The sequence below is a fragment of the Ciconia boyciana genome, chromosome 3, assembly GCF_034638445.1.
Source record: "Ciconia boyciana chromosome 3, ASM3463844v1, whole genome shotgun sequence".
Taxonomy (NCBI): Eukaryota; Metazoa; Chordata; class Aves; order Ciconiiformes; family Ciconiidae; genus Ciconia; species Ciconia boyciana.
The window spans coordinates 104,679,936-104,706,898 of record NC_132936.1 but is presented as its reverse complement, the minus strand read 5'-3'; the positions used below and the strand labels follow the sequence as shown (position 1 = coordinate 104,706,898).

The window sequence follows — 26,963 nt, the reverse complement described above, 5'->3', positions numbered from 1 at the left end:
AAGTAAAAATATGTTTGAACTGAAAGCAATGCACATGACCAAAAATAACTAGGCATGCCACTGAAGATATTATGGTAAAATACACCCAGGCATATTTAAATAATTCATTCCAATACTTTGCATGATATGAAACATTTATTCTCTTACCACTACAAAATGATCAAAGGTATCTTGAATATAACTATTTAGTGATTTAGGATTTTTCTTTACATACCTGCATCCCATATAGAAACAATGAAAGCAGAATGGGTTTTGCCTCAAAAATTAAGGACTACATACTACTGTCTAGAATAATCCTTTTAGAGATTTTTTTCCTGTAAGTCAGGTGCAATTGTGCATATACACTTAATTTAATAATACATTTAATCTAATTTTATATGCAGCCATGTAAAAATCACTGTATGTTTGACTAGACTGCTACAAAGTTTGCTGCAGTTTGAGCTGCAGCATATACTTCATACATAAACAGCTTTGCCCTATGCCCTAAGAGGAAAAGCAGCTATAAGCTCACCTGACTTCTAATCAAAGTTTTTAAAAAGTAGTATTTGTTCTCCTTTCAAAATGTTCTTACCTCTTCCTTTGTCTTTTTTGATATGACTCTTAGCCAGTCTCCAATCATGCTGAGGACAGCTGCAAAGTAAGCAAGCCCAACAAGGATCCAGAACCATACCACTGGCTTATAAAAATCTAGGTACTCAATATCTGATCCTCCTGAAAAACAATATAGTTAAAATTAAAGCAGACTTAATAGTTATAGGTGCAAAACTGTTTTTAAATTACTTCTTTTCCTGAAAAAAACCAGTTATATTTCTTACAACTTCTTCTATTTTCTTACCCATGCAAAACTTCATAGCAAAACATTCCATTCAATTTGAATAAACAATGATCTAAATTCATCCACTCTTGAAAACACAGTTTGGAGTATGCAAATTTTAGACAATGATCGCTAATCATTCATAATAATTAAAAAATTAACACAGACAAACTGATTCAACTTCTGATATGTCATTATTTAAGGTAGAGGTCATTGAGGACAGCTTGAAGAAAGGACTTCCCACCTGCTCCAAATAACAATGCTGTACCAAATTTTAAGTATTGCTCTGGAATACGTAATATCATATCCTGAGAAATCTGATTTTGCATGACTTTGAAACACATCTCAATACTTACATGAATCCTTTAGCCCTAGTAAAGAATAGCACGTGCATTAACAAATGTCCCTGTTGGGTAGGCAAACATTATTATCTCCGTTTTGCAGAGGAGGAAACCTGAGTGCAGGGACTTGGGCTGAACTGATCATACTCAAATAAAGTTGGATAAAATAGATGTCAGCTGAAGGCAGCTTTTTTGAATTCCACTGCCGTAAGCACCAGTCACTTCCTTCCTTCCAGTGTTAAAGTAAAAAAGGATACATTTCAGAGATGTCTGTAATGGAGCTTTCAGGTACAATACAGCTATAGAGAACAGATGCCTTATTTCCACACAAAAGAAGTTACGTTCATCCAGAGCTCTTGACAACACAAAATAACTCACACTTCACATCTTGCAGTACAATAAAACAGAAGCCTTAAACTTGCAATTCAGTGGTGTTACAACAAATAAAATCAGGCTCCTAGTTTGGGTTGCTGCAAGTAGGAGTTTGATGTGTGTGTCTGCCCACAACTGAAGAGACTCTGCAGTAAAATCTTTTCAGGCACATTAAAGTAGTCTGTACGGGTACATAATATGTTGTTCTATGTATCTGCATCCTGTACTGAAACAGTCAAAGCAAAATTTGCCCCAAAATATCAAGCACCTTGTTATAATAACAAGATTAACTCTCATGAAGAGTAATGTTTTTTCCTACCTGTTATTATCTAATCATCACAAAGATTACATGCAAATAACAAAGAATTTTACTGATGGTTATCTTTGTATGGAAGCCCTCATAGACAGAAATTTTGTTGTTCTCATGTCAATAAGCCCGTTCATGAATAAAATCCATTGAGCTGTAGTGGTATACTCAACTATCGAAGAGATGAATCCACACTGCAAAAATGGATATACTTTGACACCTGCACAGTCACAAGTGAGGTAGAAGACAGGGCTCAATCTGGAACAGAAGACAGCCAACCACCAAAGGGTTGAGTTTGTCACAGCCCAAGACAAGCAAAATATCAGAAATGAAGTAATTTGTTAACATCATCCAGCTCATGTCAATCCAGTAAACCAGGATTTTAGGGATGATTCACCCAAAATTTGCTGTCATTCAAAAAATGGTTGATTACCACCATGCCTTTGCTCTATCAGGAGCTAGTGATGAACCACGCTTGGTGGTTCACCACCTTCTCCAGCTGTTCATACAATACACAGGAAAGCATCATATAAAGCATCCATTCAGATGGTTTCTTATTTTTGGTGTGTTAAGTTTATAAACTGAAACTGGAACCTAACTCTGCGAGTCTGCAGGGAGCATTTCCTTCACAGTTTATACCTACTTTGTTTACAGCAAGGTTAATTACCAGGGCAGGAGTTAGGAGACATTCATATTCAATCAAGAGTTTTCTTTACTGTCTGGCCAGGAGATGGCTCCATCTAGCCATGCCCAAAGGAGTTCAGCTTTCCTAAAGTTAGAAAGGGACAGTCAGCAGCCCTCTAGGAAAAGACTTAACAGCTAAAATCTTTATTAGCTGTTGAGTTTCTGAATTTCAAGGACTCCTCAGGTGAGGTCTCAATTTAATGGAATACCAGGGAGAGAGAGACATACCTAAGGATGTTTGTCCTGCGATAACTACTGTCTCCTGTGATGCTTAAACATCACTGAGTGCTATAATGCAGTTACCCGGAAATGTAATTAAACAGGATTTCACTGGTAGGAAAACATGATCAAAGGTCAACTGTATTGAATTTAAAGTAAATGGAATTCATTAACTACTGAATTCACATAAATGGGTATGAATGTATTTGGGTATGAGTATGTATAGGTAAATGTATTTGTACTGAAGTACACGAGATAATTCATCTAATGATTTTACTGGTAACATTGTAAAAGGCATATCAACATGATACATTTGCATGGGTTTTTCATAGCATAATTTTTACTTAATAATGCCATCATCTTTCTTTTGCAAAGCAGATTATTTTTTATAGCCCTTTAGGAAGCAAAACACTGGGAAGGCAGAAGCTGAGTTTTGTTGTTTGCTTGGCAAAACCAATTTCATGGGCCAAGGGACAAAACTTTTTTCCAACTTTGTTTGACCTCTACTTGAAATATGTTCCAACCACAATAAAGAAGAAATATATCTCCCAACTGGAGTGCGCTTACTCTTTAACTAGAAGTCTCACTGCCATAATCTTTTACCAAGAGCAGCCACAGTTTATTACCAAGATGTTTTGTGGTAAAGATTTGATCCAAAGTCCCTTGAAACCTATGAGAAATCAAGAGTTTTTCCATCTGTCTTCATCACAGGCTATTGTACTGCTGCTGCCACCACTCTTACATCTGCCAAACAACTTTTAAATTATTTGCGATTTTCAACACTTTGGAAGGCATAGGTTGTTTTATGGTCCAAACACATACTCCTTACAGAGGTGAAAAGCTCTGTGTTTTAGTGAAGGATGGCATTAGAGAAGATTTCAGGGGTGCATTAGGACAGATTCTGGTTCTCAGCTAAGGGATCAGGCTTTCAAATATATGTATTTTTAATTTATTTACATAAAACAAGTACATTTTAAGTAAATAATTTTCTTTATTGTTGCCACTCTTTTCCCCATTCTTCCAGCAGCTAACTGACTCAAAATAGAAACATGCAATTATTTCTCTAAAGTTGTCTGGTTTTCTTTGCATTTTTGCTTCAAAAGTAGAAGTAGAGAATAGAAAGTGCTATTGGCGTTGAGTATCTTAATTCCATACCAGCACAAATTTCTGGGTTATTCAAAAGTTGGCCCTTCAAACCAGGAACTGCTTTTATTATTTTTTATCAGCAGTACAAATTATTCTGGGTATAGAAATGTGATTAAATCCAAAGACAGTTTTAATTGCAGAATAATGAGTAGCTGTCCATCGTCCCCGTTGTGACAAACCTGGCCAACAGAAATGGCCAGGCAACAGAAATGGCCAGGCAACATCCAGAAATGTCATTTGTCCCACTCCAAAGAAATACAGAGGTTCAGCCCTGCAGCTTGAAAGGAATTACCTCTGAGGACTGCAAAAAGGGACAGAGAAAGGCTACCTTATGCGGAGACGTGGAAAAGCAGCATGCTTGGGACAAGTTAACATGCACTGTCTGCAAGAGAGAATGTAAGTAGGCCATATGACTTACTTGATGCCACTCAGTGGAAAATGAAGAGCTACTTCAGAACACAAAGCACAGCTATAAAACACTCCTTACACGCTGTCCTATACAGAAATAGAGCAAGACAGCACGCTGACTTAAGCTTAAAGCAGGCTGCATGGTTCACACCAGACAGCCCCTACCATGGACGTGAAGTCCTGAGGTGGCAAAGAGCACTTCCAAATGCCAAAACCAGACACAAAGCCTGTGGGAGAGTGCACAGCTCTCTTACGGGATGCTCGACACACACCTCTTGCTTGCCATGACAGTGATTTATTTCTGTAGAGGTCTTTCTGACAAGTAAGTAAGATCACATAGTGACAGCAGACCAACTGGGCTGCTATGACCACCAGATGAAGTGTTCTAGTTCGGTGACATTAAATGAGTCTAAAATATCTCAGTACTCTATAAACTGGGTCTCAGGCCAAGCAATACAGTGCAGACCCAGATATCTGTATTACAGTGGCAATACACCAAATTCAGTTACAGACCAAAACAGTAAAGAAGCAATAAGCTAAAAATCAGAGCTCAAACAAGGAAAAAAAACCAACAAAAGACAAAAACCCAAAAGAGTTAGAATACATTTTTAAAGTGAGACTTGCAAAATTCTGTGATCTGTTGAATTGGACTGATTACAGCGTAACGTTAGGTCATCATTTCATCATTATGCCCTGCTGTGGAACAGACTACTGATGTGCTATTTATATTTCTGACCTCTACTTAATTCAGTCAAGTTTTGGACATCTCATCTAATTTCAATTTGAAACCTGTTAGATTAACTCCCTTAGAAATATTTGACTATACCTTCCAATCTGCACTGCAGTTAAAGGATTTATCTGTACATATGAACAATATATTGTCATGTTATACGTATACATGTACCTCAGTGCTAACTTTAGTACCCAATAATATCTTTCATTATACTAAAAAAATGACACATTTGACATGAAAAGATCTTTCTTTTCTCTTTCACAGAATATTCATAATATTGGCTGGATTTTCTTATGTCATATTAAAGTCAGTGGTTTCTCTTGAAAACAAGAAAAGGGATGTTTGACTATGTCCTGATTTTCATAAGACAGTGCAGGCTGTAGCACAGTTTTACTTCCTTTTTTTGTGAAAAGCTACAGCAATACACTTCCTTCAATTATAAAAAATTACTTATTTCCCTACAAAAATAAAAAAAAAATGCAACTCCGCCAAAAATTAGAAAAATCAAACCATTTCATAAGACAGAGAAACGTTAAGTTTGGTTTTTGGAATACTGTTCATATATTTTTTTGAACATGCACTACAAGGGCTCTTCATCTTTTCCCTCCTTGCATGCACCCTGAGCGATCAGTCTTTTATGTTTGCCTTCAGGCTTCTCTTGCTGGTGGAAACTGCAGCTGAAAATTCTATAGGCTCCAAATAGCAACCTAGATTCTGAGTACAAAAGGGGATGTTTTGGCATTGTAGTTTCTGGGAACAGAGTACTTGGTCTCCAGTACAAATGAGAAGAAACTTGTATAAAAATTCTGGAGAACTGGACAAGAATTTCTAATATGACAACCTGCACTACAGCCTTTAACACCATTACGTTCCTGAATCTCAAGTTCTTCTGTTGGCTCCCTTTTGCTACAGCTATTCAGAAACATTCTCTCCTTTACCTCCTAAAAGTTCTTCAGGGCTTCTCTTCAGCTCTTACCTGCAGTGGTGCCAGAAAGCAGTGAGTTCCATGTTAGTGAAAAATGACAGGTATTGTAAGAAATGTTTCTTTTAACCCCAATACACATGTTATCACAACCATGACATTTGTATGTAGGGCTTGCAACCTTATGATTTTTCCTCTGGGATGACAGTTCCCAGAAAAAAATTACCAGAATATTTGGAAGTTTTCAAATATTTAGGAATTTTGGATTTTTGAGGGAACTTTATGAGCCAAAACTGACACATAATCATGAAATATCCCATGGATCTCCAATATGCTACAAGAATTGCCGGTTTTATTTTTATTGCTAAAAGAGTTCATTCCACTATAATTGCAAATTGGAATATCACTGCCCACAACTCTGCTTTAGATTTGACTATAATTCTGAGTGGAAGAAGGTAATTTTCACTCTAAGTATTATTTAAGAAACATGCCTTTCTGGCCAGGAAAAATCAGAAAGGAATAAATTAATGCCAATGTGAGTTTTTCTCCAAATGCATGGCCATCTAGGCACTAAGTGGACTGAAGCATCATTCTGCCTGCTGCATGCCTCACCATGACAAACCAGAACCAAGAACACCATGCTCTAGAGCCACCACTTCAGATGCAATACCCATATTCTATCATGACAACCTCTCCTACAGCCTTATACAGCATTACATGCTTTAATTCTACATGCTTGTTTCGCCTCTGTTTATGACACTCTGCTTTCCTAAACTTCAAGGAGAGAGTGTTCTAGGTGAAGCCTACCACAAAAATATCAATGCCCCTTAGTGTCTGCATGTTAGTTATGACTTACCTAAAAGAAAAACAAGCAAACCAAATATCATAAAGACAACTTACTAATTTGTTAGCATGCAAAAGATTTTGCATACTTCCTCAAAATTAATAAGGAAGACTAGCCCTTAAGACAAATTTTATCAGCACTATTGAGAACTTGCAATGTCAGTTTTCTTCAGATAGCTTAGCATTTATGCACACCAGTGACTGTAAGCTTCCACAATGCAAAGCACAGTCAGTGAATACCTTACCTATTTTTCAGAATTTTTATTTAACTAGACAATTATGTACTGGAATGACAAGAGAACAAATGGACCTCTTTGAAAAATCCTTCAAGTTATCTGCCAGAAACTGAGTATGTTAGTCCACAGAAAGATGATAATATTGTCAACTTCATCTCTGACAAAATACAGTCCAGTGGTAACGTTAACCTCCCAGTTATGATGGAGTTAGTCATCTAACCCTGTTCTCTTGAGCATCATCTCTGCAAGTACAAATCCAATTCCCACACACTGAAAGTTTAAGTCAATAACATATTACAATACAAAGACAAGTCTTGTGCATGTTACTCTAAAAGAAAAGAGAAAACATTCATGACATTTTGACATCATGCATTTACAGGAGAACTTTAAAATAAAAAAATACCTATATGAAGTGAGCCATAAAAGGCCATAAGCTACAGAACAGTGTAATACAAGGACATTCTGTAGAAAGAGAAAGTGTTTCCTGGTGAAATTAAAAAACAGACATGATGGAGGAACAAATTATCATATCAAGTGGTCTACAAATAGAAAAATCCATGGAGATTTATGAGAGTAATGACAAATGTACTCAGTGTTCTAGTTAGAGCCAAGTGGGCCATTTCACGTAATGCTTTACAGTAAATATAACCAGGCCTTTATACACTATTATTTTTATTCCCTGACATACACGTACCCCTCAGGAACGAAAGTCTAAAACACCCAGACTCTTGGCTTGGAAACAGCATAAATTTTTTATTTGGTGCTAGTTAGAATCTGACCAGAATCACAAATTCCTGAAGACAAAGTGGAAATAAGAAAAACAATACGGGAAAGAAAAAGGGAAAGAGAGAAATCAGTGAGATACATTCAAAAGAAATACGGAAACATCAAGAAAACCAAAACTATGTGAAAGTCCAAATAAATTTCATTTGCCATTTTACATCCCCGTTCTATAATTTATAAGAATCTTTGGCAACTCCTCATGTGGCCTTCGTTTTTTTAAACAGCTTGCATAACTTAGTATCTTCAACACTAACTAAATTTCCCCCCATTTTACCCAGATCATTTATGAATATGCCAAACAGTTCAGACACTTCAGAGGTCCCTGTGGGACTTCACCAACCTGAAAATTTTCACCAGCGACAAGACCAGTCACATTCCTGCCATCCAGGCAAACTTCAGGCAGGCCTGCAAATCACTAGGAGGAGCTACCCAGCCTGAGGCCCTCGCCTTGGTGCACTTGGACTCATGGAACAGCCATGCCTACAGATGGGACACAGGAGGAGCCCACACCACGTGGAGGTCTGCTAGAAACGCTTCCCTCCAGCAGCGCAGCTCACTGACAGTAGCCCAGCACTGCTGCCCTTCTCAGCTACCTTTCTCAGCTACCTCTGCTTTGCACAGAGTTCAGGGGTGGGAAAGAGGCACCTCATGACAGAGAGAGATAATGGTACTGCATCAGGAGACGCATGAGATCAGGCTGAAGAAGCAAGTCGTGGACTCAGAGCACAAAGCTCTGAATTTCTAATCCTCACCTCAACACATCACTGACTTGGACCAATACACCTCCTCAACACAGACAACATATTCTTACTCAGTCCTATTCTGAGAAGTGGTCTAACACCTCTAACACCTTTCCAAGAAAGAAGTTGATGCAGAGAACTGGCCCAAGCTTTTTTTAGCTCAGTTTGTCAAAGTTATTTGCAACCAATCCAACCCAGGTTAATAGAACCATAAAAGTTGGACACGTGATCTATGGGTTGTGCTAAACCTTCTCCTTACCTTACAAAACACACATAGACAAACGTGTACATAGCAAACAAAAGAAAGCACAGAAGCAGGATCCAACAGCAATAGAGGCATTTCAATGGCAGCAACAGAGCTCTGGAATAACACTTTGAAATTAAGAGATGCACACAAAAACTATGTCATATAACTTCACAGGGTGAGACATTTTAAGCGACTCCAGCGGGAAAAATATATTCAGCAGACTAAAATACTGTATTAATTCTTGCACTTCACTCAATCTGCAAGAACAAAAAATCTATCTAAAAATTAAGTAAAGCATCTTTTAACAGTACAGGAGAAGAAAAAAATGGAGTATGCAGAGACAGGCACCATGCATTTCACTGTCCCACCTCCTGTCTCTAGCCTGCCCCAGGATCCAAGATGAGGGCAGGCCCCCTCATGTGCACTGACACAAGAATGATAAAGGGTAAAACTGGGAGAGAGGCACCACCACAGAGATATGTCTGTCCCAAAATAATACAAAAATGCAGAGCATATATCACTGTGCAAAATACTATAAGATAAAAGAGTTATGAGAAAATCTTACCTGCAACATAGTCACCAAATCCAATGGTAGTTAAAGTGATAACCACAAAGTAAATTGCATCTAGTGTGCTCCAGCCTTCTATGTGCTTGAATATAACTGCAGGAAGAGCAACAAACAGCACGCAGCCAAACAGTATGAATATTATTGTTGAAATTATGCGAATCTTTGTCTGACTCACATTCCATTTCTGGAAAGGGAAGGGGAAAGAGAGGAAACCCATCGTTAATAAAATGGCACCACTGTACATAAGCACTTATCACCCACAGCGAGCACTACATTGCTCAAGAGGACAGTGCATTATAATTCTCAAATAAACAGGAAAATCAAAGAAGGGTTTTATTTTGAAAGGGTTTTCAAAGCAAACATGACTATCCTAGGAAACATTTGCTAGCAGGAAATGCGGAGCAGGGCTGGACTCTCCATTGCAGCCAGGTTTCTGATCTGGGTGAGTGCCACGTGTAGCATTCATTAATATTAACAGCTGATCATGCTAAAGTTTAGAGTGGGGGCTAGATACTTGAGTGAGCTTCAAGTAGTGCTTGCACCTGCGATGTCTCTACTTTTGTGCATCCACAAATAACTGAATAAAAAAAGGTGAATTTTAACCATGCAGTTCTCTCTAATCAAGTAACTGGCCAAAAAGAACCACCAAAAATAGAGCTGGAAGGAATACACCACCTCTTCCAATCCTGCCCCAAGACAAAAACAACCCAACTAAGCCACTGCAGATACATTGCTGGCCAGGCAATATGTTATCATGCTTAACTGTTCTTGTCATCAGAAAGTTTTCCTAATGCTTAACTTGCATCTCATCTCCTTCAGTTTAAGTCTACTATTTATTGTCTTATGCAAGGCAAACAAAGAAATTGCTACTTTGCTCTTTCCAGCAAACTTTTACAGGTGTTTTCTTTCAGTCATATATTGTTTAGACCAAATAAATTCATTTCTTCCAGTCTTTCTTCACCCATCCATTCTCGTTACTTGGCTCCAACCAACTAATCCACGTTTCATTAGGTGTTGTACTCAAAACTAGATATAAAAAAATATCACAAAATAGAATGGGAGGATCCTTTCTTATGCTTTATCTATTTATTTACACTCCTATTTATAATTCTAACTATGACGTATGCTTTTTCACAGCGGCATGAATTAACCCATGTTATCTTATGAGCCCTTGGAGTCCTCAGAACATTTCTACAAAATTGCACCTGGACAACTGTTTCCTGACATGCAATTTCATATTTTATTATTCCTTCAAAGAATACTTTGAATTTGTCTTTCTTGAATTGAATCCTATATATTCAGACTGCTTCTCAAAATTTTCAAGATCATTTTGGATTCTAATTCTGTCCTCCAACTTTTAGTTCTCCCCATCTTGAGATAATCTGTAGATTTAATGAACAAAGTCCTTTATCTGTTGTGTAAACTATTAATGAAAGTTAACAGTACCAAAGCTAGAACAGACCACTGCAAAGTCCCATTTGACATGCCCTGCCAGTTTGACAATTTTCCTCTCAGTACAGTTTTACATCCATCCAAAGCATGTCGGTTCAACTTGAAGTAAGCAAGCACAAAACCGAAAACTTTCACAAAAGGAGACCAAAAATGAAATCAGACTGGTCATGATGATACATGTTTTATTGCATTTAAGTTTAGTGCCAATGGAAACTATGTTTTACAGTCAGCATGACTGAAGTCCAGCTTTTGTAACTCAAATCACAGTAGTAGTTTCGGTAATGGCAACGTGAAATTCCCTGCTCTGACCCATCAGCATCTCCCAGTTCTTCTTCTGGAGAACTAGTAAACAGAACAAGGGAGTGTTCCAGCCTGCAACATATAGATCAGTGTTTTCATTCAGAGATTGACAAAAGAGGGCAAGATGCTGCTTTTTATGTTGGGACATTCTTGTTGTAGGGATACATCCATTATGAAAAAAGGAAAACCATTATCCCTATGAGCAACAGGCTAAGAGACACACAAATTGGTCTCAAATCTTTCATACTTTTAAACAAAAAATAAAATTCAGTGATAAAAAAACAGAAAGGATAAAAACAAAATGTTCTTAGGGAATGTTCTTGCCTTTTTTAGGCAAATCTCAGTAGAAATGGATGTTATTCAACAGTAACTTGTCTGCACTTGAACCGATGTTTCAAAGTCAAAAATACCTGCCTTTTCTTAAAGACCTTTCAAGCTTGTATTTACCTATTCCGTAAGACTACTCAGCACAGCTCCAGTTTGCTTTACTTCAAAAATAAAGCCATGGCAGACCCTTCCTATATAGAAAAGATCAGGGCTTGTTGCAGAAAAACAATGCTTCTAACACTTGCAGTGCTAATACAAACAGCTACAAAGTCAGGCTGCTTACTAAGTATTCATTGGATATGACATATTCTACATAGCAAAAGACAAATAGTATTTCATATGTGTTTTGAATGTTAGTTAAACCTACAACATTTTATTAAAGGTTAGTAAAACACCTAAATAAGTAATTTGTTTCATTATGCCATTTATTCTATGCTTCAAAAATCTCAGTAAATACTTTTTTAATAACTGCATTAGTAAAAATACAACCTCAATAAACTCTTCTGTGTGTGAAACAGATTAAGTTAAGTAAATTAAGTTCCTCTGCTAGAATTCAAAGCATTTGTTTGTTAAGGACTGGCTATGGCTGAACTTTATCAATATCTGCACAAGCTTCTAGTCTGTTTGACAGGTCTCTTCCTCTACTGAAGCTGTGCCACTTTGCATGAATATTTAAAGACCGGTAGCCAAAGAAAATGAAGGGCATGAACCTCTAGGCTGTGCTAAGCACTTCAGCAGAAGAGGCTGAAAATACCTGAAACGGTAAAACATCCTACAGCCTAGTGAGGAGAACACAAAGAGGAGTCCAATGTCAGGGAAACACCAACAGGCTCTGTACCATTTAGGCTGTCCTGCTCCTGTGAATGCCCAAAGCTTTAGTCACCTACAGACCCGTAAATCTGGAAATGTAGATGCCTACAGGCTCTAAGCATTTCCTCTGGTATGATGACATCTGAGGAGAGATTTTAAGACTTGTGATTTTAGGCTCAGACACCAAAGGTCTTCTGTGAATCAACTCAAAGCTGCAGCAATAATTTCCACGTTACCCCTACAGCTCCCCTCTTCCATCTCTGAGTCAGTGATTTCCTACCGCAATCTATACGACAACCTTTAAAGGTAAACATCACAGCAAGCTTACGAGTATAAAGGCAAAGCAAAAATAAAATGTTTTGGGTCTTGTTCCTCTTCCCAACCATAATTATTGTAGAAAATGTTGGGCTTCATCCAATTCTCAATTAACAATATTCAGTTACATGTTCAGACTTTGCAAAGTTCTTCCTACCTTTTGCTAGACATCTGGTTACAATGATGAGCTATACCCTATTTTTCAGACTTTTTGTTTCACTTGTTAACTTCAGAACAATGAGCAGCATGAAGAACAAACGAGGCAGTCAGCATACTCACAACAAAGGTATCTTCTACTTTGGCAATTCCTTTCCCAAAGATCGTCCCTAGTTGATCTCCAACACCAGCCAACAGAAAACCAAACAGAGGAATTCCCAATAAGGCATAGATGATACAGAATATCTTTCCACCTTGTGTGCGTGGGGAGATGTTTCCAAAGCCTAAATTACAAACAACTTGAGATGTTTAAGGAGTTACATATATTACATTACACATTTTAAAAGGACAGTTTGCAAACAGGTCCTATTAGGTTAACCATATGACACAGCAAACATTATGAAAAATCAAATGACAGTGTAGGTCATATAATCCTCTGAGCTAAAATTAAACTGCTGCACAATTCACCAATTTTTTTTATATATTGTATATATACCGTGGAGAAGAAAAACTCTCCCATTAGAGAAATATTTTTTTTTATCATTTAAATAAATGACATCTTTTCTCATCTACTACACGTAGTTAATACCAATTGGTTAAGATTTGCCTTAACCTCTGCTACCTGGAAATGTCTATTACTGGACTTGTAATTGGCAGGCTGCAGCACTTGTAAACAAGATACAATTTTCCTTCAGATGTGCTGTGTTTCAAAGCGAAGCAGCCTGAAAAAAAGCCACTTGGATGAGCAAAACAGAATAAATGGGACTGCTTAGAGTCTTCATTATTAAAGGCTTTGGTTCTTTCAGTGTTGCAAACAAAGCTTAGGGAAACAGTTTACAGTTCACAGCTCTGTCCATTCAAAAGTGGAGATCATTTTGTCTTCACTGGCTTGTGTAAAAGAGCACCCCAGCATGCCTGTGATAGCTCTGTTCCTGCTGGTCCACTTAAAACGGAGAAACTGGAATACAAAGAGCACAAGGCCCAGCACCTGAGAAACGCCCTCAGACGCATCTCCCAGGACTAGTATTTTAATGATTTGCCCAAGGTCAGCAGAACCCTACAGACAAGTTTCATGAACATCAGTCCTCAGCTTCAATTCAAAGGTTTTTCTCCTCCAAAGGATCTCTCAATGTTTTGAGGGAGCAGTGGGGCAGTTGTAGTCACACCCCAGCATTATTGACATGGTTTCACTTTTCAGCACAGTGTGCACTTTGAAGGAAAAAGACTTATTTTGGCCGGGGAAAAAAAAAGGCCTTTTGTCAGAAAAAGGCTTATTTTCCATGGAGAAATTCAACAAAAGCCTTTTGAAAAAGTTACCTTTTTTCTAGGAAAAAACTTGTAAATAAAAAGCAAAATATTTTAGCAAGTAATTAAGAAACTTGTTTCTCAGTGTCTTAAGTAGTAAGAGAGATACTTTTCACATACACAAAAATCATTCAATGAAAATCCAATTTTCATGTGAAAAAGCTGATAGACAAATTTTATCAGCTGTATTGAGAACTTGCAATGTCAGTTTTCTTTTCAAAATAGCTTGGCATTTACACACAATGACTGTAAGCTTCCACAATGCAATGCACATTTAATGAATAGCTTACCTATTTATCAGAATTTTTATTGAACTATTTTGAGCATGTTGTTTTAACATAAATATAGGTTTTCTTTGTGAAACTTATTATCTTAGTTTTAGGTTCTGCTCTCATGTAGGTAAGCTACACCAAAGCTGTGTCAAAACTACTTTTTCCTTTCAGTACACAGGAGACAAAGCTGCCCCTCACTCAACTTCATTAAAGAAAAAGTAAATCACATTGGGAATATATTTTACTCCTAGATATTTTGCGCTAATATCTGTTACCAGATAGTAATTGTGCAAACAATAAATGCCATGTTGATAGAGTTCACTTAGATTTAAAAAAAGAGTTAAAAGTTCATATTTTCCCCAAATCATGACTAATAAACTAAACATAAAGGACAAAATTACAGGAAACATCATCAATGACAGGTCATGGAGTCCTCCAACTTCATAAGCTTTCCCTGCACTAATACAACAAAAAAGTCTGTCTCAGGCAAGCGGAATAAAGTCACAGTGCCTTTAGTCCAACCTACTATATCCTTCCCTAACCCAGAGCCAGGGCTAAAATTACTGATTATTATAATTCAGGAAATTTCAGCTCCACTGAGTTCACTCTGTCCCTTCATGCACCAAGCAGAAAAGACCCTTGAGTTTTAAAATAAAATTAGCTCATCACCAACCAAAAAGGGACAAACAGATCCAAGCTACTCTGTTTTCATAAGTGTGCCTGTTTATGCATCAACAGGAGCTGGAACAGTTGCCAGCGTGTAATTCCTGAGGGGTCTTAATGCAATTCAGAATCAGGGGTCTGGATAGAGCAGATATATAAAACTCGTACTAAGGGATTTGGAAATCATTCTCCCTTTTTTGGTTTAAGAACTGTATTCACTTGCTCTACAAAAGTGGTGTCTCATAATGGTGACAAAATACCAGGCCAGTGAAACACATGCCAAGCAGGCAGTTTTACTCGGTTAGCCTCAAAATGTAAACTGGCATTTTCCATGCATCCCACAGCTATTACAGAGAGAATTGCTGCTGGGGCATGCTTCTCATCTGCTGCTAATCGGTATGAGGACAAGAAGTTCACGTTCAGCTCTATATATTCTCCTCCCTAAATCAGAGTCATGTCTTGCTCAAGAAGAGGATGGTACCTCACTTCTACACTCACAAATTCTTGCTTTTCATCCTGAAAAATGACAAATGCTTTTCTTCCGTAAACAACAAAGATGGTCTTGTATTATTAATTATGCTTTAAAGAACTCACACATTACCGGATAAAATAATACTCCAACAGGTAGTAGCTTCTCTCTGTCCAGATGCTCACTGCACATAACACAAACCATCGCGCTCTCATGATAGTGCATGTACTTTAGCAAATTGATCTACCAAGGGGTGTCCATCTCACATTAATCATATTTCCTACAGCGTCATGTTTCATAACAGTCTGCTGTTGTACACCACAGCCTACTTCGTGAGTTACACAAATCGTCCTTACATCCTACTCTCAGTTTCTCCAGTGAAAAGCTAATCCATCATTTATGCGATGGGAGCGAAAAATGTATTTATATTTCATATGGTTGATGTAATTCCTGCGGGTTTTGTCTCAGAAAAGTATTATTCCTTTCTTTAAAGAAAAAAAAGTCAGAAGAATCCTGCTGCTAGGTAAAACCAAAGGAAAACTTCGTTTCGTGCGCTGTGGTTGGAGAGGAGCAGACAGCCACGGGAATGCCACCACATGTCCCTGCGTACCACACAGCCGGTCTCCATACGCAGGGCAGGAACGCCCGGCACCCCTGCAGCAGCTCCCTGGCACGGGGCTGTTGCTTCAGAGTTTCCACTTCTGCTCCAGAGGCCGGCATAAAGTCTGCCGACAACTCTCTTGCTCACTGAGAACCCTCGGGCAATCAGCCATATCACACCACGCTCTCTGCGGCCTCTTCCCTCCCTCTGAGCTGCTTGCCTGGAGGAGGTGGGGAGCGGAACACACCGTGATCTTACAGGCAGCCTCAGCACCTCGGTCACCCTGCACATCTTCAGTCCCATGCAGTTTTTCCTCTTCCTCTGGTTATACTAAAAGGAGACTTTCTAGAACCAGTTGGTTCCCCGTTACAACCAATACACTTGTTTCTGAACAGGGAAATAGCTAAGCACTTGATTTAAACTCACTAAATTTATCGGAAAGTTTCCCTCAAAGAGCTTTTAACCAACACTGTCTGTAATGAACAGTACAGAGTACAAAATTGAACTTGCAGAATGGGATCAGTTTCACCCAAGATAATGTCAGTACCATTTTCAGACTGTCCTTCCCCAATCCACCCCCTCACTTCGCTTTCATAACCAGGAGCACGATTTGCCTCCTAGGTTCACCAAATCCCTGTCATGTCCTGCTAAATGCTTAGCATGCCTCTAATGCCCAAAGGACTGTGTGCATTTAGAATATGTTGTCTCTGACAAGCAGCTGTGGACAAGAAATGCATTTTAGAAGGAGCTTCCAGTAACCCCTGAGTGAATTAAAAATAAAAGGCCATTGTAAATAGATTGTAACTAATTGCTCCATTCAACAAAATAACATATTCCATGGTTTCAGCTCCAAAGCCCTTACAGCCTCCAAGATTCAAATCAGATTCAAGGGGAACCTCAGTCCCCTTGGTTGGCTATAGAGATGGAAGCAAGGGTATGCTAAATGAAAAGAAAAAACCCAAGAGACTTTATAGGAATATTTTTTATTTTCATGCCCCCTTTTCGGGACATATTTGTTTGAGGACGAAAGTGTCTAACTTTTCCATCTGGAATAGATTTGCTATTAAGTAGAAAATAGTAACTTTGATAACTACAAATATGTTACTGCTTTTCAGCAAAACAACGTCTGAAGTTTCAATTTCTAGGTGGGTTTTTTTTCCCCCCATGACAAACAATAGGTTATATTGCAAATATGGAAAAGTGAAATGCTAGAAATTCTCATACAATTGACAAGACACTTTTTTTCAGATGAGACAGGAGACTGCCTTTGCATTCAAACCTTCATAAAAAGGAAGATTGGCAACTACTTTAAAAAAAAATCTAATTTCTGTTTTAAGTAGAGAAAAAGTCCTTTGCTTTCTAGTTAGCTGGTATCTCAGTCTTTCAGAAAGCTCTTTTAAATCCACATTTTCAAAGAAGAATGAAGACTCCAAATGAATATATTTTCACAGAAAATTCCTAGACAAAGCAGGGCATCTACTGAAACTAGCTGGCTGCAATTAAGTATTTCTCATGTGAGAGATTATAGGTGCTTTTGAGAGTTCTAGGACTAGATTTTACTTGCAAAATTGACTGGAAAAGAGTGTCACCACTTATGATTCATTTATATCAAATAGCTCAAGTGGGATTGAAAGGTCTGGGGAAGGTTTGAAACATTTTCTTTCCAAACAAGAAAATGTAAATTCAAATACCAGTAAATGTTTTCTCACTGTTTTTGACATACCTCAGATTACACAAGACATCATTCATCAGGTAGCAAACAAAGTGAAAATTATACTGAAATAATGTCATATATTTTGAGATATGAGAAACTACTCTCAGCTGTAGGTTTGGATATGTGGGCAATTGATGAAACAGTTCAATACTGAAAGATAAACGACTTGGTGAACACGCACACCCTTAATTACACAAAAATGGATTACAGAAACTTGATACTGAGAAGATGGCATAGCCTCAGAGGAAAGGCTGAGCTCCTTGCTGCTGAATGCCACGAGGCCGGGGCCAGGTGAACCAGCTGCCGTGCCCTTGCCTTCAGCCACCGGACTCTGTGTGCTACTGTCGGCAGTATTGCCGTAGCTTCACGTCCACCCTGACTATGCAGCTCAATTACGGTGATTACCTTTTTCAAAGGGCATATGTGTGTTTTGATACTGAATGTCAAATTGATTTTAAGAGATCAAAAGATACTTTTTCCAGGCCCAGAGGAGCTATCTGATGAAATCTTTATGAAAGGTACCTCGCTGAATTTCTAGTAGCTAAGATGCTTTCTCCCTTTGGATTGCCATTTGAGCTCAGGAGATTAGCATTTAAATACATGCCTGCCCATCAGTGCCCAGGCAAAGATATGCACTTATTCATAGATAAATAAGATATCCCTTTTAGCGTAAATAATGGTCTGGACATAGTCATTAAACAAAAAGGCAGTATATGTACCCATACTGGCTATGTGGAAATCTCTGCATACATTGCAGAAATACTAAAACTCGCACGTTCATGTTCACTGTGTGGAAACATCTGCATTTTTACACTGATGCCCTTTCATTTCCTCTTCTTAACACTGTCCTACACTCCAAAGTTTGATATACTTGCATATACTTGTGTCATATACATATATATTTACAAATAAATACTTCATGGGGCTTTATGGCTTTGGTTAGTAATAGTATAAGGGCATTTTCAGTCTTCCATGTGACTTCTCCCAACATTGTTAAGTAGCTAGAAAATTCCTATTCCCCTTTTTACAAATAGGTAACTGAAGCACAGAGGGAAGGAAAGTCCAAAATTCTCTGTATCATTTAGGTCTGTAACTCACACCAAATCTGTGGCTGAGGACTATGCAATCACATTGCATTGACCCTTAACTAGGGAAAGTTTGGCATCTAAAGTCCTCAAAGAACCTCAGTTCGAGGTTGTTTCGAAAGCTTGTTCGAGGCCACACAGAAATCTGTTGTGAATACTTACAAAATCTATGGACTCCCCTTCTGTCAGGGCACACGTGCATGCATATGCGCATGCACATATATTCCTGAACACAGTGCAGGAGAATTTGAAGGCTGAATAAGGACAAAGACTATTTGCAAATCTGAATACTTGGATAAATTGAATATGAATACCCTTGCAGTGAAAGCACAATATTTCTGTGTTACACAGACACATGAATTCTTTCACACATGCACATACTATAACTACATCTTACAGCCATTGCTCACAAAGCTGGTGCCTGTGGATCTCGTTATGGGCATGCAGCTAATGCTCCTCCTCCAAGTTAATTCTTCCATTTAAAAGTTAAATACTTCTCTGTACATGCAATTGATGAAATTGCCACATGAATGTTGCTGAAGGAAGTGCCCTGTGCAATAACAAAGAGGTGAAGGCACCTCTGTTTTAAACTGCGCTCTACTATGAAACTGAAAATCTCGGCTTTACCAAAGTTAGGCGTAATTTCTCTACTAGTCACTATAGTTTCTTGAAGCCAATTCTCTTACTAGTTTTAGTCAGTGATTTGGGAATGATGTTGTCACAAAGTACTGCTATTTACTTAATATCATTCCTCAGCACAGCACTCCCTTCCATATTATCTGGATTCCAACCTACAAAATTCTGATTTTTAACACTAATCCATAATTCTCTGTCACAGAAATGTCAAGATATTATTTTGAAGGTTATAATGTTCTGGCTCAAGCCTGAAAAAAAGACATTTTATTAAAAAACCTCTCAATTACCATAAGGTATAACTTCTCTTTTTCAACCAGGAATAATAACAGGAAAACCTAGACTGACATTAATAAAATGTGTAATATTCAAGAATTGACAAGACAGAGGCTGATGTCCTTTCAGTGGTTTCTTTTCATCTGTGTTCTGTGGGAGCAGTAATCAAATCAATAAAACTTATTTTAAAAGAACAGGCTATAAATATTCATAGAAAGTAAGTTTCCTTCAAGTCAAAGTGCTGTGCTGGAGAGGTGAAGGAGCATTGTAAGGAAAGTCTCTGTATGGATACAGAAGCTGTTGCAGTATTCAATAACTCACATTCAGTTGCTAAGGCAATTTCTCAAGGAACTGGGTAATAATTGTTAAAAGGCTTTTAAAAGCTTAACCATCAATTCAGATAGCTCTGCCTCCCAGTACAGGTTCTTCATTTCATTCAGCTGTCACTTTGCCCAGTGAAGAGCATCTACTTCTCATCAGTAGTAGAACTTCTGTCCCTTTCTCAGTTATTTCTTCTTTTGTTGTTATTGCTTGCATTCATTTTACCTCTAATTCTTATTCTAGCAAAATTGAATCATCTCCAAAACCCGAAAACTCCCACTTGCTTTTTTCCTTTAAGCGAGATTGCTCCATGGGAGCAAGATGCCTGGTTAACACAGCTAGCAAAAACATCATGTACTTTAAAGTAAAAAGTTAATAGTTCACAATATCATGAAACTTTTACTACCCACATATTCTTATCAAGTGTAAACACGTATCAAACGTGACAAAGTGACACTTGTTCTGCACCAAAGTCATGAACAATATCAATGTGTGAATAAAATACATGGATACAGGTAATCCACAGAAAAACGAGAATTGTGAATTTTAGATGTACTGACAAAAACAATCTATGAACCATTTTCCTGACACTGTGACTTAAGTGGAGATCTGAAATAATTCTTTTCTAGAGTTTGGAAGCTTTCTTTTAATACCTTTCTTTTTTGTTCCCTATAAGTAATTGAAGAAACAGGTTTGGGTTTTTGTTTACAAATAAAGCAATTCTTGGTGCTGGGTAAAGCAAGCTCTTGCTGGCCTCTCCATCCCAAGTACAAAGCAACCCGCGTGCTTTCCAGGGGAGTTAAACCATACCCTGCTTGTACATGTTTCTGTCTTCCCTACAAATAATAAAATGTAGCAAAAGTGTTAGCAAATTAAGGACTATGGCAGACTTACAGCAACAAATGAGATGTGAACCGCTAAAATACGTCAAGACTCCTGCACTTGCCCTTTCTCTCTAGGAGCACTGCTATTCCCAGAGGTCAGGACATCCAGTTTGTCCTCTGAAACATGTTCTGTGCCAGCACAGGTATTCTGTAAACGCACCCTGGTTTCAGTGAAGTCACAGATTTAAAACAAGAACAATCCCGTAATCCTACAATCAGCAGACTCGGACCTCAGATCCCGTTAAGCTGATACAACTGGCCAAAATGAATGCAGGTACCTTGACAATTTTCTACAATTAAGCTACAATTTGCTTTGTGGCTTTAAACTTTTCTTCATGCACCCCATTTCACCTTAAGAGACCTTTCACCAGGTCAGTGTTCAAAAATGCAAATATTTTGCCTCATCAGTTTTTTCTGTATGTCCTGTATCTATTCTTGCTTATAAGCTACACATACACAGCCCATATATCCAGATCATTTACCCTGAATCAGAGTTAAGCAGAGAAATTCTGGGGAAGAGAGAGCAGTCCAGGGGAGATGGGAGGCAAGGAGACTTCCAGGAAAGAGAACCTCCTTCTTTGCACATATTTATCTAACTACACAATTGCCTCATCTTAGTAAGGCAGATAGGAAGGAGGACCCTTCAAGAGAATATATATATACACACACACACACGTTCTTTTGCACATAATATCAAATAGCTGAGTATTTTATTACTAAAAAATGCCTCTTGATGCAGTTAGTCCTAACATATACCAGCATATTAAGAAACACAATCTCCTCAAAAGAGTTAACGTTAAAAAGAAAAAGAGAACACTACCAAGTTTCTAAAAGAAAAAGCTATAAGATTTTTATTCATAGTATTATCTTCTTTAAAAAGAAAATGAGATAATTTTTTGGTCAGTGAGGCTCACCATCAAATATCTGAAAGTAGGAGGTCATTCTCCTATTTATCTTTTTTTTTTTCCCCCTGCAGCAATCTTTACAATTAGGACTAACATGAAAACTTAAAACCAGAAAAAATGAACCCCCATGTATAAATAACTTCTACTGACTTCACATTTTGGCTTCTAGCTACTTATGTGTTATATTCCTGATTCAGCAAAGCAAGTAACATGCTTAACTTTAAAAATGTTTAAATTTATCTCTATTCAGGTAACATTTAAATACCTGAAAGCATACTCATTCTGTCAGCATATACATCTGCAAAGATGAACAAACATATATATACTTTGTCAAATGAAATTCTTAACAGATTTTCAATTGATTTTCAACACTGTCATGATGTGGCAGAAATCAGTCCTGGAAATCATGCTGTCACCAGCTCTTCAATTTCCCAGAATTTCACACTGTATATCAAAAATCTTTTGTTAAAATGTCATTATCCCAGCAATTGAAGAAAGTGCAATTACAAGACTGCAAAAATATTTGAAATCCTTCAAAGGAGCAAGAACTAATTTCTGCTTCCACAGTTTGCAATTTTTAGTGACTTAAAACTATGCAGGTGTGTGGGTTTTTCCTCTGCAGTGAGAGTGCTTCAGCAGAAGGCAGTGGAAGATGAGCACTCCGTGGCTCACCAGCATCCTACCAACCCTCAGTACAACTCCATGTCTTCACCCAAGCTACTTGGTGAGCTATCACACGGGAGAGTCTCACTTGATTCTTTGGCAAAGAGAGCAGTCTAAAGATGGGGTTCTATAGAAAAGAATAAAGATAAGTTTCTCATAAGAGTTTGTGATTCTAACCAAAAGTTCCTAACAGAGCGGTAATTGAATATAAAATTGTCTCTGTGCATGCTGTAAAGCCATTAAAATGATTATTGTCAGGCAGTGCAAAATAAATTCCAAAGTTTGTGCTTTATGTACACTGAAATATTTTGGGTTTACATGCCCAGCTTGCTTTTGAAAGAAGCCAATGTGATTCACAGTGGACAGGAATTTCAGCAAGCAGCAAAATCATGAGCAATCATTTCCTTTGCACCTTACTTTTAAATACCTAGACTATGATTTTTCTTTTACGAAGCAAGAGGAATCTTTCAGAAGTCTCTAATCACATCACCTGCACATAGGAAAATAATTCAAAACGGGACAGAATACTTCACGAGACAGAGGATAAAGCTTTCAGCTAAAGGTCTGAAATTTATATAATCTTGCATTTCAGTTCACAGGGGGGAAAGAAACACTAAAATAAATACATATAAAAATTAACCATGTGTAAAGATACTTCTCAAACATTATTTCACTTCTTCCCCTACTCTTCAAAGCCCTGAGCTGGAATATGAATAGCTAAGTTAGTGTAGACTAAGCCATCTGACTCTACAAACACAGCTCTGAGTCTTGCTTGGACTACGGGATATGTATAGTCTCCTGAAAGCAGGTGTGAAATAGTCTCAGTTAGACCAAGCACACCAACTAAGAATTAAAAAAAATACTTATTTATTAAGCAAAAGGAAAATCAACAGGAAAATAACTTGAGAATGTGACATCTAAAAAGCTCAGATCACCAGCTCAAACATTTAGTGCTCCTCTCCATCATGGCTGTGAGGCACAAGGCACGACCTGTCTCTTCCCCAGCCTTCCCAAAAGGCCTCCAGGTATTCCCCAACCTTGGATCCTTGTGGAGACTATCAGCCTGCTGTCCTATTTAAATCTAAACTACTTGAGGGCATTTCACACCCTGCAGGGTCAAGTCCTTTGGTTTCTCCATCCTTTGGTGTCTGACGGCCCACATGAAAGCAAACGATGACCCAGGAAAGATACCAGAAGCAAACGAAGTCCTGGGTTGCGTTACCACTGCCAAACAGTAACATGGAGTCGGAACAGGAAAGAGCATCACCTCTGGGGAGTGTATATTGGTGTCTTGCAATATAAATAAAAGTTTTAGGTTTAATGGACTCAGGTTTGATCTAGTTCCTACTTGGAACAAACATCTTCACCCGTATGCCAGTTTTAAAACCCAGAAGCCTCAATTTACTTTTTTCTCTGTCTCCCCTTTAAGTGTCAGTACGTCTTGTAAAAGCAACAGCTCCCTTTTCATCAAAAGCATGATATCTCTTTGAACTGAAAGACAAGGAAAACCTTTTCCTGAATAAAATAATATTGTTTCTCTTCCCATAAAACATGAAAGCATATAGAGATACAGAGAGCACAGCAGTTATGCAAGCTAAGGACAGTAAATCTTAATGACTTTTAAATAGGACTATTCCTGGTATGAGAAGAGAACAGCTACTTTAATTAAAGTATACCCCATGCCCTTATTCAACCTTGAAAACTAAAAGAGTAAGATGGAGGTAAGAAGAGTCATATTCTTAATAGTATTTTAGCAGATAGCATATATCGATATTAATTTCTTTGTTGTTATTATAGCATTCTGAAATGCATTGCAGAAGAGAACACGTGTTAATTAGCCTCACTAAAGGTCACTACCACTCCATTACTACCAGAAATAAGCAAATAGTAGCTCAGACGCATCCTTAGTTATAGGGAAAGTTTCATCAATGTTTTAGCTGCTGTGAATTCCATGTTAGTCACTCCAGTTTGACATAGCACATACGCATGGAATTTAAAATTCCCTAGGCTACATTTCAGGAAAAAATCCTGTATAGAGAAATAAATCTGCACTCATTTTCTTAAAACGCATTTTGCCCTTTCACACAGAAAATAATATTTGCCAGAAAATATTTAGAAGGGTTTTTTTACAAATACTCTGCAGCACTGTTCATAAACTGTCTTTGAAGATCTGAACTGGTGTTTACTTATACATTTACTTATTTAGCTTACATTTACTTACTTATTTTACTTACATTTACTTATATAGCTTTTGTTCATACAAATATTTACTAAATTGTTGTTTGTAAGCATTTCCATCCTGAACAAGTATTTGTGCTTATTTCATATACCGTCCTGATGGGACAACGGGAAAATCCAGACATTAAGAGTCTAGGTTAATACAAGAGTATTACTCATCATACTTTTGTCTACCCCCTCCAAAGGTTTCCAGTTTTATTTAGGAATATATGATCCTGAAAAATCACACGAACATAACCAAGACTGTCTATGTTGAAGGATTTATAAGAAGCCAAATGCTGCAAATTATTTTCGTCAATTTTTTTGGCAGCTAACAACAGCTAATTTTGCAGAAGCCTGCATAACAATCAATCACAAACAGAAGAAACAAAAAAATAAAATGTTTCCTTTCTCCAATCCCTATTACTTTCTTTACATTCAGCTTGAACAAGGCAAATAGAGTAGCTAGTTTGTGTTCAAATATGTAAACAAAATACATTGTCTGCTATTTAATTTATATGGAATTATCATGGAAAGATTACTACTGAAAACATTTTGTAACTCCAGCTGCTTTTGCTTACAGAATCTCATTTTCCTCAAGCAACCAGAATGGAACCTAACTGGGAAAACAGTGAATGTTTTAAAAAATCCCACTCGTAAAGCCTAAATTAATTTGTTTACACTACAATCATCTGATTCTACTGGACACTATTCATTCAAGAGAACACCATAATCCTCCAATTATAACAATTAATTTTGCAGCAAGTAATTAAGCTATCAAACTGAAGCCTAACGATTTATATCTTGCTTTAACCAGGACTTCTTTTCTGGGACCAGAAATATTTGTAAGAGCAATCTGTGTCAGTTTGGTATCTCAGTTTCATCTGTCGACACAAAAATGGGAAATAAATTGTTTGTTGCCATTTTAATTTTTCAGTATAGCTTTGACTCTTGGTAGAAAAAGAACCATTGAATGAATTCTTTATGTTTACACACAAACAGACCACAAATAGACGAAAGCTAAATTATCATATGTCTACTCATATGCCCAAAGACTCAGTGGGATTCATTACTGTAAGTCTTTTGATTCCCTTCTTTAAGTGATCATGTACAAATGTTACGATATTTATCATCTGGCATTTTAAGTTTTTCCACACCAAAAAAAAATATATCTTCAGGCTCTCAACTGGCAACTAAGACACTACTGAAATCCTTACTGCATCCCCGGTGTTAAAGTTGAAGTCAAAAGAACTTACGCACCACATTTTTTTTCCCCCCAAATAAGGCCACAAAATTAACTGCAAGTGTTTCTGTGGTCCAACATACATTAGCTCCAATCAAAAGGATGAAACTCTGGGACCTAAGGGTTTTCCATACTATAGTTCCTGAAATCAGTCTAAAGTAGTACTTTAGTATTCAGAACATAACAAAAGTGTATTGCCACCACACAAAAAAAGGGGAACATCCCATACAGCAAGAATTGTAAGTGAATGAATGGCAATAACAGTTCTTCCAGATGGGACTGTTGGCAATTTAGGTTACTTGGTAGCTAAATACTACAGCGCTACATACATTAAAATACATTAAAATTATGAATAATCAGACTAGAAATATTTTTTCTAAGAAATTCTATGTAAATTTAATTTACACTTAGTTCTACAGTTCAGAAGAGTCAAAATAGAGAAAAAGTTTTGAATAGAAATAAATGCTCAATGAAATACCTACAGATGAAACTTATTCTCAGAAGAAATACTGTTCCTAAATGCATTTCTCTACTAGAATAAAATAGTTATATGTGCCTTCTAGAGGAAGCCACAGAAGTAGAGCTGAATGATCCAAAGCTGTCTCTAATTGGAACAGCCATTATGAAAATAAGTAGACATAGGACTCACATGCAGCCACACTCAGGAAACGCAGAGAATATACAAAGATTCAACATAATAGTATCCTATTTCTTTCGTGTCTTCAATTATATTAATGCAGCGTACACACACAAAAAAAATTAATTAGGTGCAACAGATGTGCCTTTCCTTCTTGCACCTCACTGCAAGAAAATTGCTCCACACATTAGCTTATACTAAGTCAACATGCTCCAGAAATACAGTAACAGTTATTTTTATGAATGCATATTGGTGTATTTATTTCAGTAAAGAAATGCCCTTCCAAAAAGATATTAAGACTAAGCTTTGAATGCTTCTGCCTTCAGGGTCCACACATACAGGTTAGAAATAC

The 26,963-nt window shown here is 37.5% G+C and overlaps 1 protein-coding gene across 1 annotated transcript in view; it reads right to left on the bottom strand.

The window, feature by feature from the left end:
* Positions 1-26,963, bottom strand: part of KCNK2 (potassium two pore domain channel subfamily K member 2) — a 109,286-nt gene that overhangs the window by 15,687 nt on the left and 66,636 nt on the right. The window contains exons 5-7 of the mRNA XM_072858354.1: positions 12,847-13,007; positions 9,361-9,547; positions 572-711 (exon numbers count right to left, since the gene is read on the bottom strand). Of these exons, the coding sequence (XP_072714455.1) occupies positions 572-711; positions 9,361-9,547; positions 12,847-13,007 (488 nt within the window). The remainder of the gene's footprint in view (positions 1-571; positions 712-9,360; positions 9,548-12,846; positions 13,008-26,963) is intronic.